General features: G+C 39.3%; 1 protein-coding gene across 7 annotated transcripts in view; it reads right to left on the bottom strand.

The window, feature by feature from the left end:
- The window catches only part of lpp (LIM domain containing preferred translocation partner in lipoma), a 192,122-nt gene that overhangs the window by 64,937 nt on the left and 106,394 nt on the right, over nt 1–20,791 (bottom strand). For all 7 annotated transcript variants that reach the window (XM_078259864.1, XM_078259861.1, XM_078259863.1 and 4 more), the window contains one exon: nt 10,343–10,939. In XM_078259864.1, coding sequence (XP_078115990.1) covers nt 10,343–10,939 — 597 coding nt within the window. The remainder of the gene's footprint in view (nt 1–10,342; nt 10,940–20,791) is intronic.

The following is a 20,791-nucleotide window of genomic DNA, read 5'->3' on the forward strand; positions in this document are numbered from 1 at the left end:
ATAGTGTACTTTTAAGAGGAATTATTGCTTACTACCTACCACATAAACTAATGCTAATAATAAAAGAAGAGCATTAGAGAATTAAAACAATTATAATCTTTTTTTTTTAGCTGAGTCAATCAATGACTGGCATCAAAAAAACACCAAAAATGTGTCAGTGACTTAACATTGTAAAGAAAGCACAGGTTACTAATAACAGTAACAATGGCTCTGTTCCAATTAGTTGTGTCAGTAAGCCATAGCAGTACACTAGCATATACAACGCAGGGTCAAAGGTCAGACCTTCCTTAACGTTCGTTGCACCCGTGTTTGCAAACTCAAAATGTCCTCTGTGAGAAAGGCCAGCAATTATCCAGCACATATGGTCCCAGCCTCTAAATGGGACTTCTCTAAACTGCCAAATGGATGGAATTTAAGGAACAAGGTGTGTTTATTACATGATATGACATGCTATTTTAAGGTGCCTTGCAGAGTTTTCTCGAGACCCCCACATCAAAACTTCTATAACCCTACTAGTGATCAAAAACTCCACAGTGTACCTTTCATTTGCACAGCTGTCGGGTTTCATATAACACTCTAAACTAAACTGTGGTTCATTCTGTAATCTACTCTATGAGTTTGTCATTAACTTGTGAACTAGTGAATAATTTAAAAAAAAACTCAATTAATATGGAATCCTTTTATTAATTCAGCAGTCCTCAAAAATGGCTTTACAATGAAAAGCATTCTATTAATCCCCTTCGATAAGATCATAACTCCCATAACCTGCTGACATTTTTGAAATTTCTGATGACCAATACACACTATCACCTATCTATTATCTATTGTCTATTACCGACATAATGACAACAAAATACCTACAAAAATAACTAGCATAACTTTAAACCAATTATTTCCATAATTGCAAGGCACATATTTCACAAAATGACCATTGTTTTGAACATTGATCATTTAAACATAACAGTTACATAATGGGCCTAATTTGTTTTTCTTGTCGCTGGTGGCTATATTTGCATTTGAGATTTGTCGCAGCTCTGTCTTAAGCCTGAAGCAGCTACTGGGAGGAAGCTTTCTGATGTGTTGGCAAGAGACAGTGAAATATAAGGAGATCCACTTTCCATCACTGACCTCAAGGATCAGGTCAAGTGGACTGACATTTAAACATTCAGTAACCAGAGCCTGCATGGAACCCCACCGAACACCATGTCTTCGAACAACATGGTTGTAGGCACAGCAGTAACTATAAACAGTATCCCGGTCACACAGTCTGACCTGCGTTTGGAGTTGTAATGACTTCTGATGAGAATACAGTGCGCACACCAGACAGGAATGTGTGCTGCATGGTTACAAGGTATAAGTCAATCAACTCATATGAGTCAATAGATGTATTATTCTAAACTGACAGGTGCAAAGCAAGCTGTTCTCATGAACAATTTGTACATATAGTTGTATTCCATGTATTTATTGCTGTGTACACCACTTTAACTGCTAATGTAAAAGAACACCTTGGCCCGCATAGGGAGGAGGTCGGGGTGGATGGGTGGATCCTAAAACACAAGGCTTTCAAGCCGGGGAGCGGAGTTCCTGTCCTGGGAAAACACAAGACTTGCACCCAGGAAACACGTGTTCATGTCCTGGGAGTGTTTTAATCCAAACCACAGTTTTTCTCAAATCTTAACTAGTCGTTTTGGTGTCATTGCTGCATGATGCTCACTTTTTGTCAGCTAAACTGAACTGCCACCGACACTGAAAGGACCGTCACCTTGCGGTGCCCTGTACCCAGCTCACAGCCACTTTTTGTCAGCTAAACTCAACTAGCAACAGCCTCTGAAATGACCACCATGCTCTGTAGTCTGCTCCCAGTAACCTTTTCTCAGCTAAAGTTAACTGTAAAGACCGCTCAACTTAACAGTCATGTGACCGGCTGTCACGTGACCAGCCGGCAGTCACCTAATTTCGTAGGTTGTCATATGAATTGGTGTGCATATGTTTTGGTACGATATCATGCCATCCCGTTTATGAGAATGCATTGTGCAAGGAGGTTGAGAGGATGTAGTACGTGACAGGGTACCTGAATGGACTCCTATACAAATGTGTATCTTTATTTGATTATGTGTACTACTCACAGCAGTTTTTTTATTTCTAATTCTAGTAATTAGAATGGGGTAAACTTTAGACTATTAGTGTGAATGTACAATGACGCAGGGTATACACTGAGTTACAAACTTAGCCTGACAGATTCTCAGCCAAGCCCCAAAAATTTCTCCAAACTCACTATTGATATTTCGAAATCTCACAAAGTTCAAAGCCTAGTTCAAAAACATCAACAACAAATTGTCATGCACATGCCTGCTGCACAGCCCAATGTCAGCTGCAGCATGTTTGTGTGCATAGAAAATGGTGCCTTCAAGAGGGGTCGTATTTACTGTGGTTACAAGAGGAGTCAGCTTGAATGAACCACTGCTGTGGTGTTCACCACTCCAAATCACCACTCAACATATACGCTAATGTTTAAAAAGAAGTTAGAGCCAATGGAGATTACCTTTCCATTTTTTGGATTAAAGGTCCAATATGTAATATATTTACTGTAATGAATCCAAAAATGACCCCAAGCCATCATCAGATATTAAGGAAACATGTTAAGTTGAAATACTATCTTTTCTGACAACAATGCTAATGCCAGTATTTTCTCCTTTTGAAATTTCCATTCCGTGACGTAATGTCTGTGTGTGTGTGTTTTGGCCTGTGTTTTGGTATCAACTGCCCAGTTTGACAGCCAGGCCGGGTTGCCAGATAGACCTGTAAAAACGTAAACCCAGCGCGCTACAGCTGGAATGTTAGTATAGCCATGAAAGCAGCAAACAAACCAACAGGATCTACGGAGATAGATTCTACCAGACATGAAAAAACAGCATGTTTCTAACAGTTGTGTGACCAGAGATGTAACAAACTTGTCTGGGTAAATATTGGAGATGTATTTGAAAGATGGAGACAGCTTAGAGCCCAAAAGGACTCAGAGTTGGCTAATTTCCTCCAGAACAGGTAAGCATTAGCTTCAGGCTAATTTATCACAGCTACTAGGGACGGACATTTTATGTCATTTCAACATTTGTGTAGCTACTCACATTGAATTATATAGCTAGAGTACCAGAGTTGGTTACTCGCAAAAGCAATTGAGACACCGCCAGTAAAGTGATCCTAACTGGTCCTGGCTAACGCCGCCATGCTAACTGCTAGCTAACGTTACCGGAGGACCAGGCAAGCGGCCACGGCTGTTTACAACGTATAGCCTGTTGGGTACAGAGCTCCGCATGAGCACAGGCTTTTATGATTGTCAATATAGCCAGCATCTAACGTTAGCTACTCCGCTGTGCTGTGTGCTGTGTGTATGTATGTATATAGCTTTCCTAAAGTATGAGATTTAATTATGATGAACATAGTGCAAAGCGCCTTTTATTTGTGCTTCTTTGTAATCTTGATTTCTTGAACAGTATGATAAGAAATAAATACATTGTTGAGAGGGCAGAGCAGCTCACAGGTGTCACTGGAGTTAGATATGAGTGGGTGTGCTTTTTCAAAAACATGACTCATTTTGTTTTTAATTGTGCTTTTAAGAAAACATCACAGTTTGAGAAACTGCATGGAATATGTTCTAATTATATTTTCAGGTTCATTACATGTACCTTCTACCCAAATTGCACGCACGCACGCACACGCACACACACACACTTATTTTAGTGGTGGCATTTTTCTGAAAGCTCCACTTAACCTTAATTTGGCAGAAATTGCAACATACTGTAGAAATAGAAATTATGATTTTGTCCTTTACATATGGTGGCATTTGAATAGCAAATATTCATATTATGAAAAAAACCCTTTTTCTGGGATTTGGGGTGTTCTTTTGTGTCTCTGGTGCTTCCACACACATACAAACTTTGAAAAAAATCCCTCCATGCTGTTCTGAGTGAGATACGGTTTCTGAATGTGTCCTGCCTTCAGTCTCCGGGTCAGCTGTTCAAAATCGGCTGGCTAACTGCAACCGTTAGCTCGTAGCGTTAGCATGCTAACGCTAGCATACTACCTCATTCTCAATAGCAAAGCACTGCTACAACACACACAAGTTCACCATAATCTACAAAAGAACTACTTCCATGTGCACCCTCATTTAGAAGAAGTCTCCCAGCTAATCCTGCCTTGTAACTGACTGAAGGTGGAGAAACAGCCTTTCTTTTACTGTCTATGGAGCTAGCTAGCTGACATGATCTACATCTGAGCTACTGAGCATGTGCAATCAAAGATAGTACAGAAGAAGAAGAAGAAGAAGAAGAAGAAGAAGAAGAAGAAGAAGAAGAAGAAAAGAGGTCTCACTCTGTAGCTAAAACAGAGACCAGCTGAAAAGAGGATCTGCAGCAGTGAGAGAGAGAGCAGTGCAGTACAACAAAAATAAGGTTTTTGAAAATGAAACCATGTAAACCTATTCTGGTACAACCTTAAAATACAATTATGAACCTGAAAATGAGCATAATATGAGTGCTTTAAGATGCACAGTGACAATTTAAGGCTGCTTTTTCTGATGTTGTGTTAACACTTTATGGTTTAGTAAAAATAGAAAGCAGCTGTAAAGAATTCTAAGGAAGTATTTATTTCTTTTAGCCAGAGGAAAATTCTGTTAAGACACAAACATATGTGGATGAGCTTTCACTGTAATGGTTCAATGGTGCTATGAAAGAAATGAAAATGTATCCGCATCAGAAAAGGATAGATTACGTGTATTATATAAATCACTGATCAGATTTTTCAAAAAGGCTACTTAAAAACATGAGACTATATGTCTATCAATACATAGTTTAGAATACACATTTTGTTTGGTGTAGAACAAAGAGCAATTTGTTCCAAGGTGCATCTACACACAGAGAAAAGATCACAAGGCTGCAGATAACATGTCTTCATCTTGTCTAAGCCCTGGGCTCTCACTTTGTAGTTACACGTGGTAACCCTGCACCAAGCAAAGAATCCTCTCTGGTAATCTAGAGCAGAGCTGGTAACCCTGCACTCAGTCAGCTTGCTTATTTAAAGTATTTAAATCCTTGATTATGCGGCACGTTTTCTTAAAAAATGCGATGGAATATGCAGGATATTTATGCAATTTCATGCGATGAAACTGCGGGAACTTGCAAAAACTGCGGTTTCATCATGTCTTCATCGAGGGGTTTGCAGCTTTTCGATGATGTTCACGTCGCGTAATTACGTCACTTCATAACGTTCCCATGGCAACAGGGGAAAATGGCTGCTCTTGTGTGAAGTAAACGCAACATTTTTCAACTTTCTGCTAAGACTTTTTGCAACGAAAATGCGGGGATTATGAAATCATGCAAGCCCAGCATATTTTGCACGGAAATCGGCAATTTATGCGGAAAAAGTGCGGCGTATTTGAAAAAATGCGGCCCCCGCATAAATATGCGGACTTTGGCTGATTATGCATTGAATTATGCGATCGCATAATCGCGTTTTTCTGGAGGGACTGACATTTTACTGTAATATTCAGACACTGCAGAATAAGGATCTTCAGAGAGTATTATGAGTGGTTAAGTTTCCACATAGAAAAAACAAAACCATAGGTTACTGTCAATGCCAAATCTTTTGTTTTTGTGGAGTCCCCCAAAGGTCTGCCCTGGGTCCCCTTTTATTCCGGATTTAAATAACCTCTGGGGCATGTCTTCCACAGACATACAGTAATATTGACTTCCGTTAATATGCAGATAATACACAACTGTATGACCCATTATAGCCTAGTCCTATATTATGTCTTGCCTTGCTGATATTAAGAACTAAATGTCTAAAAATGTCCTGCACTTGAATGACTCCAAATGAGGGATCGTTATAATTACCTCTTCTGGTCCCAGTACTTGTATTATTAACAGTCTTGTCTAGGCTGGGTGCCTTTTCTAATAATGTCAAACTAAAAGGCAGTAATCTGGGCGTCATTTTTGACTCACAGCTGTTTTTTGGTGCTCAGGTGACTAAAGTGGTGCTTGTTCTATTCAAATAAATATTTTCTTTAAAAACAATTGTCATAGCTATAGTTTTATCATTTTAACTAATTTATATTCTTATTTTTGGATTGCATTTACTTTTTATTCCTTGTTTAACTGTAACACCCTTAGTAATTTTGTTTTTGGAAAGTACTATTTAAATAACTTGGTCAGAACATGGTCAATAATTGTATTTATTTAGCCACAGACAATATGCTGTTGTAGATTTTGGTTGATCTGCACACAAATTAATGTTGCAGTTTCCATTATGATACATATTAAATTAGCCTGAGCAAGAAAGAACTGGTGTTTATGATGCATTCCACCGTGTTGGTAAAAATAGATTGCAAAAAAATCATGAATTACCATTTAAATACAGAATTAATGAGTTAGTGCACGGTCTAAGATAATTTCTCTAGTAATGTTTACACACAGTGAATTGCATTTGGATGTTCACAGGTGTTGCTAACTGCATTCTTTTGGAGGTGGGATTTTTGTTTTACTTTTCAAAACACAACTTTGAGAGATTAAAAAGAGACCATGCCATGCCATGTCACATGAATTAAAATGGCCGTTTGGACACATTCTGATGGCACCATATGCAAATGTTCCTGTGCAGGTCAAAAGGCAAAGTGGCCAGGACTGGAAGGCAGAGAAATGTCAGATATTTAAACATGTTTGACAGTTGAAACCATCATTGACCTTCGAGGGGGCTTTAACTGACTGCAGGGATTGAGCAGTTCAAAAATAATCCTCCCCTGTCAAACGTCACTCAAGCTCAGCAATAACACAAGGCATCATCCAGCTTAGCTTTCCTCCAATTTCGGGATAGATGGAGAGACTCGTAGAAATTGGTATGTTAACCGGCAGCCATGAAATTTGTTAATTTTTTGGACTACAATAGAGATCAAACACTGGTGGATTTGGGTAATTAAGCGTCCTAGGAGCCTGTTGATGTGAGAAGTTGTTCTTCCACCTTAACTTTACGTGCGAGTGAGGACACGTTGGGTGCTGGGTGGCAGGGTGGCAGGGGGTGACATGGTGAGGTGGGGGGCAGAGCAGGCAAGCTAATCAGAACTCTAGATCATAGAATTTCATCTGAGGACTTCGTCTTGGACTTCTAATGGCACTGACCTTCTATGAATACCCTCAATTATGTGGAATGATCTCTTGAATAAAGTCCTCAATCACAGTCGCAGACCCCCTACTGAGAAAGTCTTGGGTATTACATAAAATCAACATTAACTCAAAGTGACTGGAGATGGAAAAATATGTAAATAGTTCATTCAATTGACTATGTTTTGGTTTATTTACACAACAAATTAAAAGAGGAACAACCCACTTCTTTTAAGTAGATTTACCACCATTTGTAAGAGGTTATGATCATGTCATGACATTGGGTCAAGCAGAGTGATGATCACAAAGGCAAAGTTGACAGATTTTGCTTTCAGTCCAATCTTGCTTTTATAGTGTCTGGTTTATTTGGGCATTAAAGAGCTGCCATACTGGACACAAATGAACAAAAAGTCAGATTAGAGCTAAGGTTTGGATACAGTATACAAGTTTCTGTGAGAGGGTAGGGTCAAACATGATGTGACACCACAGAGTAACTTACAGCACATCATCTGGCTGAATGTGTGCATATGGAGCATTAAGTTTCCCGATGTGTTTTTAAAGCAAGCAAATAAAGCACGGGGGGAGGGAGGGAGGCGCAGAGCCCATTATCCTGCTACAGTATATCCTTGGGAAAGCAAGACAAATATATATAGCTTCCACACTATATCTGTAAAATTAGTGATTTGCTTTTATCTGAAATCAAAGAGATGCTCACAAATCTATTAAACGCCACCTTTTGTTTTTTAATAATGCATCATACTGGGACAAAAGCGAGCTTTTCAAGCAAAATGTAGACTTTTGTTCTGAACAAATATAATTAGACTTATTTTTAAGACACTCTCTGCAATGTTGAAGCTAATTTGTATTTAGTAAAGTACAGTCCTTGATGAGCTATTCCCAGAGGCTGGGAGGCCCAGTTTGTATTTTGAACCAGCATAAAATCCTTGAATTAAAGAAAACTCAAGGGCCTTGCACTTTCCAGAGATTGTCGACGGCTGGATGTATTGAGATTAGAATAGCCGTCTCTGTGGCATATATTACTCTGTTCTAAAGAATGACAGTATTTTGTAATTCTTCTCAGTAATGTACAGTTCTATAAAAAGGTCCAACGTCTTGCAATGCTTTTGAAAGTTTTTAGAAGAAATGTAATGCTTTTTAAACTTATTATGAATATGTTTTTTGAGTTAGTGGGTAATTCATTCCATGTGCATTAAATGGTACACCTACTACGACACAGTTTAAAAATGGACTCTAAAATTGTAAAAATGTCAAAATGATAAACTTTATCAGCTGTAGCTGACTTACTACTAACTAAGCTAATGTTAACGCTATTGTTTTCACTTTTAACGTTACAAGAGAAAAGGCTTTTAGGATGAGGACTAACAAATGAGTTTAGCAACTTAACATTATCTCGGGTATGTTAGTTAGTGTTAGGTATTGCTGAAGTATAAACTTCCCCAAATCTGCATGACATAGATGCTAAACTTAAACTAAACCCTAAACTCAGAGCTTCCAGGACTTCCACACAATTGGGAAATAATACACAGCGGATATGCTAGTCGCGAACAGGGATTTAGTTTTTAATGTAACCTGTAGCCAGACACAATCATAACTGCGCATACACATACTTATAACTAGCATAAAAACATAGACTTGTGTTTTTACCTTTAGATTTTTAACTTTGTACATATTCAATCTTTACACAATTAAATGAAAAAGAAATGAACCTAATGTAATGCACAATGGGTAGATCTATACAGTACATGAATACGAGCTGCTGTTTATAAGACAAAAGAAATCAGATGGCGTAAACCCCCAACAGAGAAGATCTTTAAAAATGCATAAAGGTTAAAACAACTGTTTACTCTGTTTAAATGGAAGATGGCAAGCAGCTCCCCATTGCATTACCATCTGATGTTGCATAATGCAAATGTATGCATACTGTATACACACACACACACATCCAAATGTGCATATGAGAAAACACCACACTTGCACTCAGAGATTTCTACTTTATAAAATAGTATATAACATGAAAAGATGCCACGAAGAACGAACTGACAAGGAATGATTTGGCCAAACACCAGCTTGACAATACCATAGGGCTGCTCGATGATGGAAAAAAAAAAAGCATAATCACGATTATATTGGTCAATACTGAAATCACGATTATTTAACACGAATACTCAATGACTTTTGGAAAGATGTTGCAATTATTGAACTTAAAAAAACAGTGAAGAAATTAGACAAATCAACAGTGAAAACACCTAGAACTGTGAATTTCCCCCTGATACTTTTCCCGTTTGAAAAAAAAATTTCATTCAGAAAACAAGACAAAATAAGAGTTTACTTGCAAAACGTAACGTGCAAAATAATTGTTTTTTCCTCAATCATTTGTTTTTTTGTGATCATTAGGAGCTGAAATCATAGTCGAGATTAAATTTTTTATCAATTGCATAGCCCTACAATACAAGGCTGTTTTTCAGGCCTGCTCATACTGTGACCTCCTGGGCTCAAGAGATGAGGGCCAAGTGATTCCAGTCATGCAGATGATTTATTAGAGTAAACCAAAGCTCTTTATTTACCTTTTGATTCTACATGTTCGAACCCTCAACTATTTTCAAAGAATTTGAGTACTGACTAAAAGGGCTGAATTTTTCATCCCATGGTGTCTGGACTCAGTCTTTGAGATAGAGGAGCTCAAATATCCCAGAGAGGCTTGAAGAAGCACTGCTATGCTTTCGTTTTGACAAAAGCAGGTTGAGGTGGTTCAAGCACCCAATCAGGACGCCTTACAGACTGCTCCCTGTGGAGGTATTCCAGGGATATCTAATTGGGAGGAAGCTCCAGGGCAATCCTACAACACGCTGGAGGGATTAATATCCCCACTGCCCTGTGAACGCCTCAGGGTTCTCCAGTAGGAGCTGGGAGACGTGGCTGGGGAAACGGATGCCTTGGCTATTCTGCTTAGCCCAAAGCCGCCGTTCCGGAGTATGAAAATTTGCAGAAAATTATAAAAAGGGTAGATGGATGGAAGGATGGATGGGTGGAGACTGATTGTTGCCTCAACCACAACTATGGTGATATTTTTCTAAATATAACAAATATGTTGTTTTCTTCCACCTATCTTTACAATAACAAAAAATGATAGGAACTTATCGAGCATGTGGTAATGTGATGAACAACGTTCTTACCTTTGGTGGAACAGCTGGTCCAGCAGTGTAGGGAGCCAAGCTTGGTGGTACATCTGTGATGTAGGTCTTTCTGGGGCCTGGAGGTTGGTATGCTTGGGCGGGGGCCGGCTCAGGTCTTCTGGTGCTTATGCCACCTACTTGAGGTACTCCTGGATGGTGCTGTTCTTGATATGCACCCTGAGCCATCTGGGAGAAGCCAGGCTGTGGTGGTCCATAGGCAAAGTCGGGACCTTTGGGCTGCGCAGGCATATACTGCACCTGTGCAGGGCTGCGAATGGGCTGCTGGCTGAAATGGTGCCCAATTGGCGCTTGATGCTGGGGGCCAGGCTGGGCCGACCTCACCTGGACATTGAAGGTGGGCTGACTTGGGGTCGAGGCTGTAGCGTAAGAGGCTGGGACTGGCTGAGGCGCAGTGTGGCTTTGAGGCTTGGCAACCGGGCTGGCAGAAGAAGGGGGGATAGACGAGACTCCCCCAGGAGCCTGAGGTTTGGGCGTAGACTTCTTGGTGGCAGTCAGAGGTGGCTGGGTTGGAATGACCATACGCTTGTAACCAGTCACTGGAGCGTTGGGGGAGGTGGCTGTCGAGGATCCAGAGTTCTAAAAAAACAGCAGGAAAGTTTGTCTCCAGTTAAAACAAACAACCAAATAACTACATATCACTACTGCTCGATGCAAGACACATTGCACTATAAGGGCTGTACATATAAGGACAATTAATATAAAAACTATACATTTAAAATGCTAATAACAATGGATAACAATCCAAACATGCTGATGGTAGGCAAGTATGATTTTACCATGTTCACCATCTTAGTTTGGCATGTTAGCATGCTAACATTTGCTAATCAGCAATAAACACAAGTTACAGCTGAGACTGTGGGGAATTTCATTAGTTATACAGTTATTTGGTGATACACCAAGTATTGGAAGACTTGAAATGTTGCCATAATGTTGACCCTAGATTAAAGGCTCTGGTGATCCCCAAAGTTATTACAATTTATCCTGAGGAGGGCTTGAATGTGTGTAGCAAATTTCATGACAACCAAAGGTTGCTGAGACATTTCACTCAAAAGCATGTATGTCAACCTCATGGTGGTGCTAAAGTAAAAGTAAGGGGAACCCCCAAAGGCATGCAATTCATCCTCTGGGGGATATGAATATGGAACCCCATTGAATGGTTGTTGAGATATTTTGGTCTTGACCAAAGTTGTGGACTGACTGACAGACTGACACTGTCATCCTGGAGCCATGCTGCTAGCATTGCAAAAAAAACAAACAAACACTGGAACTGGAAAGTAACAGTAACAGGACAAACTGAAAACAGTTGTGTTCAACAGCTTTTCACTGATACTGGGGTACGCTCAAATGATTATCCACCCTGTCTCCCCAGAGTCAATTACAAGGCTACCTCGAGAGCAGAGGCTCTATACCATCCACAACCATGCATAATCAATGGCTAATAAAGCAGGAGAGGAAGGGATAAATTGTTTGGTAGAGGACGCCATGACAGCAGATTGGCAATGGCACATGACACTTGTGCTGACTCCAGCTGCTTGGACGGGAAAGACGTTAAATCACAGAGATTTGTGGCACTGGTGTTCCTGGGAAGAGACGGCTGTGAAGGAGCAACACAAGCCACTGCTGGGGTTTTCACCGTCTGAACAACTGTGGCATTTTGATCTAATGTCCAATGGCTACATTTGCTACACAGGCTGAACTATAACAAAACATAGTAGCAAATAACGTTTCACTCAGATGTCAGAGGCTTTTGCCCTGAGTGTCTCTCATGTAAGTAATAATTGTTCTTCACTACCACTACATATCGGTGTCAGACGTTCAGCCAGTCTAAAAAGGGTCTATCATTAACCTTGGATGGCCTTATTAGGTTATTGCCTGAAGCCAAAATCTGAGTCAATTACTAAATTTGCAGCACTAGGGGAACAAAAATGAACACTTGTAGTCTTTAGACCCTTTGTAACTCAGTTTGATGAGATGTCTTCTAAATTGGGGCAGAGCAACAATTACAATCGATTTCCCCTTAAAAGTTTATCAAAGCTTGCTGCGCACCAATGCCCCATATAGCTATGTTTGGCTGCACTGCTACACTACGTTGTCATTCCGTGCTTAAATTAAATAAGACACACTTGTGTTGTAATTCGATCAGGGAAAAAGTACAGTAAAATTCAAGTGTGTGATCCTAATAATTTGTTGGGATAAAAAAAAAAAAAAGAATTCCAAGTTTTGGTAAAAGAGGTGCATGCATCAACTTTGTCTAAATCCCATCTAATCCACGTCAGAGGGCAGCCCCTAAGGAACCATCAAAAGCTCCAGAAAATATTTTCTGCTCTCACTCAGATTTCTGTCTCAGTGATTAGTGCTGATGTTTATTTAAAAAGTGTGTCTGTCTGCATATGTATGGAAAAATCTCCACTATGCCCTTTAGGAAGTGAAATTACTCAATTTAAATGTTTCATGGGTTTTAAATACTCTAGATTATTAATTTATCTTTAAGGCCTTAGAACCTACAGTAACATTTAGTTAGCAGAGCACTGGAAATGCAAATTGGCCCCCTCAAAATAATTACACTGTCATGGTACATTTTCCACAAATTACATTAAGAGAATGGATTCACGCCTTTCTGAGGGTGATGAAACTAATCGTATGCATACAACCTGAACAAAAATGTCTGAGTAGTGGGAATGATTTTCATATTAACTAAGCTATCGTTGCAGTTGGTGTATGCCTTTGACCTGTCAGTGTTAATGAGTGGTCGGAGATAATATCATGACTACTAAGTGAAGAGGTTGATAGGTAGGACACGGACAATATGTAATGTAATGATATTGTCACATTGTCATATTTCTTTAACTATAAAGTGTCAAGTTGTTGCTTCCTGTGCCGTCACTGTGTCTTCCACCAATGTTCAACAACAGTATTTATTTTGAGCAAATTGGGTAAATGTGCAGTATATTGCCTCAATAAGGAGAGCTGAGACGCTCCTCTCTTGTTTTATTGATGCATTATTTTGTTTGACTGTGTATGCACTTTGTGTGGTAATATTTAAGCAAGAGGCATGGGTGATATGGTGGGAATAAATATTGTATTATTAATAAGAAATCATTATATATATATATATATATATATATATATATATATACATATATACATATTATGACATATATATATATTATGGCATGACAAAAATTATCAGTTTCTCTTCTTCCGTGTTTTTTTTTAATTGTTTAAAGATATATGTAATAGAGTTACATTATCCCAAATGTTTCCAACAATGTTCAAACCCAGATGAATCTGTAATTTTAATCAATGACACGAGCATGTTGTTTAATCGCCTGTCAATGGTGGCATGTAACCTTTGACCCCTCTTGCTGCTCTAATTTCCGTCAAAACACAGGAAACTCCCAGAAAAACCCGATGCTACGTTGAAAAGTAATTGCAAATCATACAATGTCCCAGAATTATACTTAGTAAGAGTAATACATCTTTTTTTTCATTAATTACATGCCACTTTGCAACACAGTCACAGAGGAGACCTAATTTATTGATTTGATATTTTAACATCGATCCAGCTTACTATGATGTGCTACATATACATACACATATACATACATACACATCTAATGCTTGGTGGCTAAACCACAGGTACAAGGTACAACAACATTCAACACACACATAAAGTTATTTTTAGTATGACTGTTTTGACCACAGTTAACAGCACTGGGCTAGCCCACAATTTAATTTGCCACATAACGTTAGCTGTATGGGTAGTCAATTAATTTAATGCTTAGTTAGCCAGCTAGCACACCCTGGTCCATCTGATTTACTCCCCGCCGCTAAGAGACTTTAGTCGGGATGAGAGCTGACAACAGCCCGGGGGACATAACAGTTACTGTAGGCCCCAGCTAGTCTATACCGACGATCGACTTTTTTTGTGTTGGCATTCTAAACTCTGGTCGATTCGTGAAACATCCTCCGAGCTAGAACCGACAATCCAATTATATTGATCTTTTGTCGAGTAAAATTCTCATCCAAACTAGACAGCCATTTTAATTCCAGAGCTCACCTCCTTACGTGTCCTGAGGCTATTTAGCAGAGGCACCGTGGCTCCGTCTGGAGCTAAGCGCCGCCCAAGATGATTGTGATTGGTTTAAAGAAATGCCAATTAACCAGAGCACGTTTTTCTCCCATATCAGAATGATGTGTGGACTAGCCAGATCCTCCTCCGCAGCGCTGTGGAGGAAGGTCTGACAATGCGAGACAAGGCCCCAGCCAGCTACTACAGCAACCAGAACCCAGCCAACACAAACCCCAGTGGCGGGTGCTTACGACACTAACGGCAACAACAGAAGGTTTAATGATCTGTCGGGTAACCATAGCCATATCAGACCCCAGGCGCTGGAACCCGCATCTGGCTGAAAATGGCCTGCACAGAACAAAACATATATGGATACAAAATCATCAAATTGAAATTCAATGCAATAACCTGTCTGCACTGACAAAACTCTTCACAAATTAAAACATACGTTAGTAACTGTTTTTGTTAGTTTTACAATTTGGAATTTGAGACTGATTTGGACATATAAGATCATATCATCACAATAAAATTCCACTGAAATTGTATTGCCATATATATATATATATATATATATATATATATACACACACATCTCCCCCATACTAATTAGAAATGATTTAATGATGCTAAGGCTTGTTTACATGCACACCTAAAATCAGATTACATAATTAATAATTCATTAAAGCCTTTTTGTATGATCCAACCTGCCCGTGTCATACATAGTTTGAAATCTAGAGGTCCGACATAAGATATAGCATCATACTGTGTTGCTGTATCTAACACGCTCTCCATACACAAATACAACACGCACAGTTTTGAAAAAGTTTTCCCCAACGCCTTCAGAAAAGTTAACCCTCACTCTACACTGTAATTCAGACTGACTTTGCAAACAACTTAAGTGTGAAATTTCACAGAGACTCTCAAGAAAGCCTTTTGACACATTAAAAAAAGATTAGGAGAGACTATACAAGCCTTAGGGGGCTGAGTAAAACTGTTAACTTTGCATTTCAAACCACAAGGGTGGGGGATTTTTTTTTTAAGCAAGTTGGGGAAAACCCCTAAAGAGGGAGAAGTTCTGCATCTTTTCAGACTCATCTAAGACCTTGGATATTTTTCTCTCAACTTTATCCTGCTCCTTATTCATACAAAGTCGAGGCTCTCGACTGTTGGCTCGACTGTCCATTTGCATCTGTCTATTTCAGCACTTGCACTATGACCATGGAAGAATTCCCAGTCAACACTAAAGCATTCACTAATCTTCCCTCCACTTTGAGTCATCTCGTCTATGCACAATAGTCACGTTTAACAATCCGTCAGCCTCAATAAAGTCATACAATTGAGGGTATCAATTTCCTTCCTAAAATAGTTCAAGATAAGGCATATTAAATATGATTAAACAATGTCTCTGTGGAACATGGGGAGACCTCTAGCTGTTTTCAACTATCTTTTCCGTTTGCAGATAAAGTGTGTTATACACATATTGGGAACTTTTCGCTCTGCCTATCTTATATCTGCATATCTGATTCTTATTTTTCGCTCCTTCAAGTGATAGTTGCATGACAACCCTCGCCTTTCACAAGGGAATATTCCAACACTGTTTTATAAATTAGAATACATTTTTACTGGGTGCCCTGTATGACATTTGTCCTGAAACACTGCCACTGTGACTGGTGTTATCACTACTCATTATATCATGGTATGTAACTGCAGTCACGTTCTGTCTTTTGGTGCTTTTATTTTTATTTAATTAATATGCATTCTTTATAACAATGAAGCAACTACTCACAATAATTATTCCTTATGGTGCATTGGCCAGGTGCATTTTACAGGAACAGCTCGCACAACTACAGCTATCTTTGAGTGCGTTTTCATCCACCTATATTTATGTGCATTTTCAATTTGTGCATACAAAAATGGAGTGGAAATGCTGGAAATTTGAAAAACCATTAACAACTGCCAGTTACAAAATATGGCAATAACGTTTTTACACTTGGCTAAGGTGGAAAAGTTGATAAATTGATAAAAACCAAATGCAACAAAGTGCTACATTTCTCTGTATGGCCTAACCTGAATGTGATCCGAGGGTTTCTTTGGATCTATTACATTTAAATCTGCAAATCATGAAAATATTCACAAAGTACATCCTAAACTTTACACATGAGAGTCAGACTGTAAAAGAAAGGAAAATCAAATGTTATCTGTGGATGTGGGAACAGTTTAAACTCCGGATTACTGGCACTGCTGCGGAAGAGAACCCATGTGGGTTTTGAAGCTGAAATAAAAAAAAGTCAGCTACTTTTTTCTCAAGTAGCTTCTTTTGATAATATCACAGCTATGGTATTTGTTCTGTGGCTTCTAATGTTTGCATGAAGTAGTTTATACATTTTTACATGAATAGACTGATAAGGAAGCATTGATGCACAAAAATAATTTTTCAGTAGATACATATTTCAAACTACAGTATAGCCCGACCAATACTGACATTTTGACTCTGATACTGATATTGGGTAGTTAAAAAAATTCCATTTATTGTGACCAAGATACATACTGAACAGGACAATTTACAGAGTCAAAATCTATTTGTCAGTGCTCTTTGGTTAACAAGCTAACAGTTAACAGTGCTTCCAACTTTCTTCAGTCCTAGTTTGGCATTCCTGTTACTCATCAGCCAACAGATCAATGATGGTTCAAACAAAACCATCATCAACATCATCATCGTCATCATCATCATGGTTCATCATGACTGAATTAGTAGATTTGCAACAGTCCTACTGTCTCATTTGGAATATGGAAAGAAACTCGCTTTGTATAAAAAATGTTACAGATTAAAAAAAAACAGAGAACTCCTTCCATGTTGTCACTTCACAATAGCTAAGCCGTTTTTTCAGTCTGTGATGTATCATACAGAAATTATAGCCACACTTAAAATACACGGAGAGATTTGAATACGCAGAATGAGTCAGGTAGCAGTCATACGTACAGACATGCACACTCTTTGTTTTACCACCAAAACAACCTGAAAACAATGTAGTTGAACATTAAAACCATGTTTCAAAATTCACAGTTATGTAATCCCTTAAAAAAAAACTGGGTTCAGAAAAAAAGAAGCAGCAACATTTCTAGTATGATGTAACACCATATAAAGTAGGGCGTATTACTCACTAATGCAACTAAAACAATCTTTTTCTGGGCAACTGTGTTAAGAAGAAAAAAAAAAAGTCCCAGAGAGTCACCGATCGTGGCACTTCTGCAGGCTATCTTTACAAAAGAGGGAAATGTGTGTTTTGTAGCTCTCGCGCAGCAGAAACTAATTGTTTCATTCACCTCCTGCAGTACTACAAGCCAGTCTCTCGCCACACTCACCCCTGACTCATTCCTGTAATGAGGTTTTTTCCTGCACTTGTGGCCCGTCCTGCGTTAGGAGGTGAAATACTGCTCAGTTGAAAATGTCCATCGCTTACAGTATGTCGATATCATCAATCACAGAGATGGGAAAATGCAACTGTTCTCTCACAGGCTCTGTGTGTGTGTGTGTGTGTGTGTGTGTGTGTGTGTGTATGTACTGTAAGCTTGCATGTTATTGGGAAGATGGATAATATGCGAAGACAGCTGTTGATGGAGAGCCTTTTAGCATCGTTACTGGGACTTTATGATATAAAGAGGCAGGTTATATTGACTGTCACAGCTTCCTGGCTCAAACTAAATTTGTCATTGGTTCACCCTGTTAATAAAAGACAAAAGGGATGACACTACGCAGTTTATTTGACTAACTAACATTGACGGAACACATTGAGCGCCCAAAGGCATGCTCCTCTCTCCACAGTTGGCTGCCCCTGTCAAAACTCAGAACCTGCTGCCAGATTGACCTTAAGGTCAATGGGTGCCACTGGCGCTGTGGCAACATCCCTGCTCCGTGCAGCAACAAAGCAATCAAAGAGAATAGCAGCTTATAAAACAAACTGAGAGGGAAAAAAAAAAAAAAGTTAAACGCCACCAAGCCCCTATCATTACAGAGCTGGAGTGTCATCTTGATGCAGTTCTGGCAGCTCACGGAGATAAGCGGCACTGCACACACGTCAGTGGCGTCAGAGCCCTGAAGAGTTCAAATATCCATCGAAAAGAATAGCTGCTTTCGGCTTTGACCTTTTCTAAGGAATAAAAGAGGCTGGTTAGAATACCAGTGTCATGCCTCTGACAGCAGCAGAAGCTGGGAACAGTTGAACATTCCTCAGCTGACTGTCACTGTCAAAAAGAAATGGGGTTTAAGGGCTACAAACTAAAGAGTTTGGTCTATAAAATGTAAAAAAAAATAATAATAATAATCAGTGTTTTTTCCAAAGCCCAAGATGATGTCCTCGAATGACAAGGCTGGAACCAGAGAATTTTTACTTTTTGTTATAAAAAACAGACTCAAACCAATGAATTGATTATCAAAATAGTTGGCGGTTAATTTAATAGTTGAAAACTAAATTCATTCATCTTTGCAGCTCTAACTGGTTGCTTTTTATTCGTATAGTATATATCTTAGAACGAGTTTCCCTTAAAACTAATTAAATAAGATCCTCTGACACCTGCAATGTCAAACACAATAAAGGACCATAATCATACAATATTACAGTATACAATACTTAAAATAGAGTGCTAACTATAGAGAGCCGAAGTGAAACCTTCAAAAAAGCGTGCGTTTCAAAAATTAGAAACCCTCATTCAAAACCACACTGACATTGATAAGAATGCAAATCACAAATCAGCCATGGAACATAACCTTGCTCAATAGTATGCTGTGCAGCTCACTCCAAACTGTATGATGTGAGACTGTTCTTCTAAATGCCAACAAGAAATCAAGTGTATTTCCAAAAATGTCACTTTTCCTTTAATCTGATTCATTGTTAATTTTATCACTTCTTTTTGTATATATTGCGCCAGGTATTGTCAGCCATCTACAATGCGAAATATACCAAATAACACTGAACAGTTATGCCTTTGATGCATTTGGCTCAGAGTGTAGAGAGGGTCGGCCCTTAACCACAAGACCGGCGGCTGGATCCTGGCCTCCTCCGGTCACATGTCAAAGGGTTCTTAAGCAAGACACTGAACCCCAAGTTGTTCCCAGGGCGCTGTATTTGTATGTGTTTAAAACATCCTAATGCTTAGGATGAGTTAAATGCAGAGATCGAATTTCACTGCATTGTACGGTCATTTGTATATGACGATTAAGAATAAAGTTTGTGTTTATTTACTATAAACACATGGATGATGGAATGAAATGACTCTTATTCCTCGCATCTCACATTTCAACACAAAATGGCACAATTATACCTAGGGGTGGGAATCACAGGGTACCTCACGATACGATACAGAACACGGTTCATCGATACAACGATACAGCAATTCTGCTACAATAAATATATTGCTAGACAATCCTATAATGATGTCTCATGCTATCATTCTAAGTTAAATGTGGCTGGGGCATCTTCTAATGATATTTTCCTCAAATTGCTGTTCGCCAACAAACTTCAAACCTCTTTGGCTAGTTAATTTATGTTCAAGATTCCCTCATTCACGTATTCACGCCACCTCGAGAAGGCAGTAAGAAGCAACGCTGGGAGCAGGGCAATCTTTTTAGAGCGCCTTATTTTATTAATTAAAATATAGATATTTGGCGCCAGCGTATTGATTCTCGTATCGCACAAAGAAAGACAATGATACATTGCCGTATTGCTATTTTGTCCCACCCCTAATTATACCTGACATGAAATATGTACATTCAGTGTTAATCCATGTGTATATCCAAGTTCTCTTTTAAGCCCCTCATAGGGAGATAGACAGAGGTAAGGTGTAAGAGATGATGAGTGTTCCTGAAGGCATGAAGAATTGAAATGGGGAGGCCGTCCCTTGAGATGCCTCCAGAGTTTGAGCCTCATAAGAGGAGCAGAGGAAAGGTCACCAACCCTATCATACTCTCAGGGAGCTGAGACACCGCCAGGGTGGTCTAGAGTCTGCATCTACTGCGACTGTTCAGCAGACGCCATTATCAGTGGGAGACTAGTGAGTGAGCACTGAGGACCTATCATTCTGCCATGTTGTGACAGCGAGTGCCATCCGCAATGCTCTGCCTGTTGAGAGATGGGGAGTGTCACGGCATGGCTTGACTGGCACAGTGTGAACTGAGGCCTCCTTAGGGCACTCGTGTGGAAGGATCCATCTCAGCAGCATTTCAAGCAATTGGCTTCACCTAAACTGTCAGAAGACTTCAATAATGCCTATTTGTTTTGTATGGACATGACAACTTATTACGCAGACATCAAGCTATTTGACAGAGTAAAAAAAACAAACAGACCAATGTGTGCAATTCT

This window comes from Sander vitreus, chromosome 9 (assembly GCF_031162955.1).
Source record: "Sander vitreus isolate 19-12246 chromosome 9, sanVit1, whole genome shotgun sequence".
Lineage (NCBI taxonomy): Eukaryota > Metazoa > Chordata > Actinopteri > Perciformes > Percidae > Sander > Sander vitreus.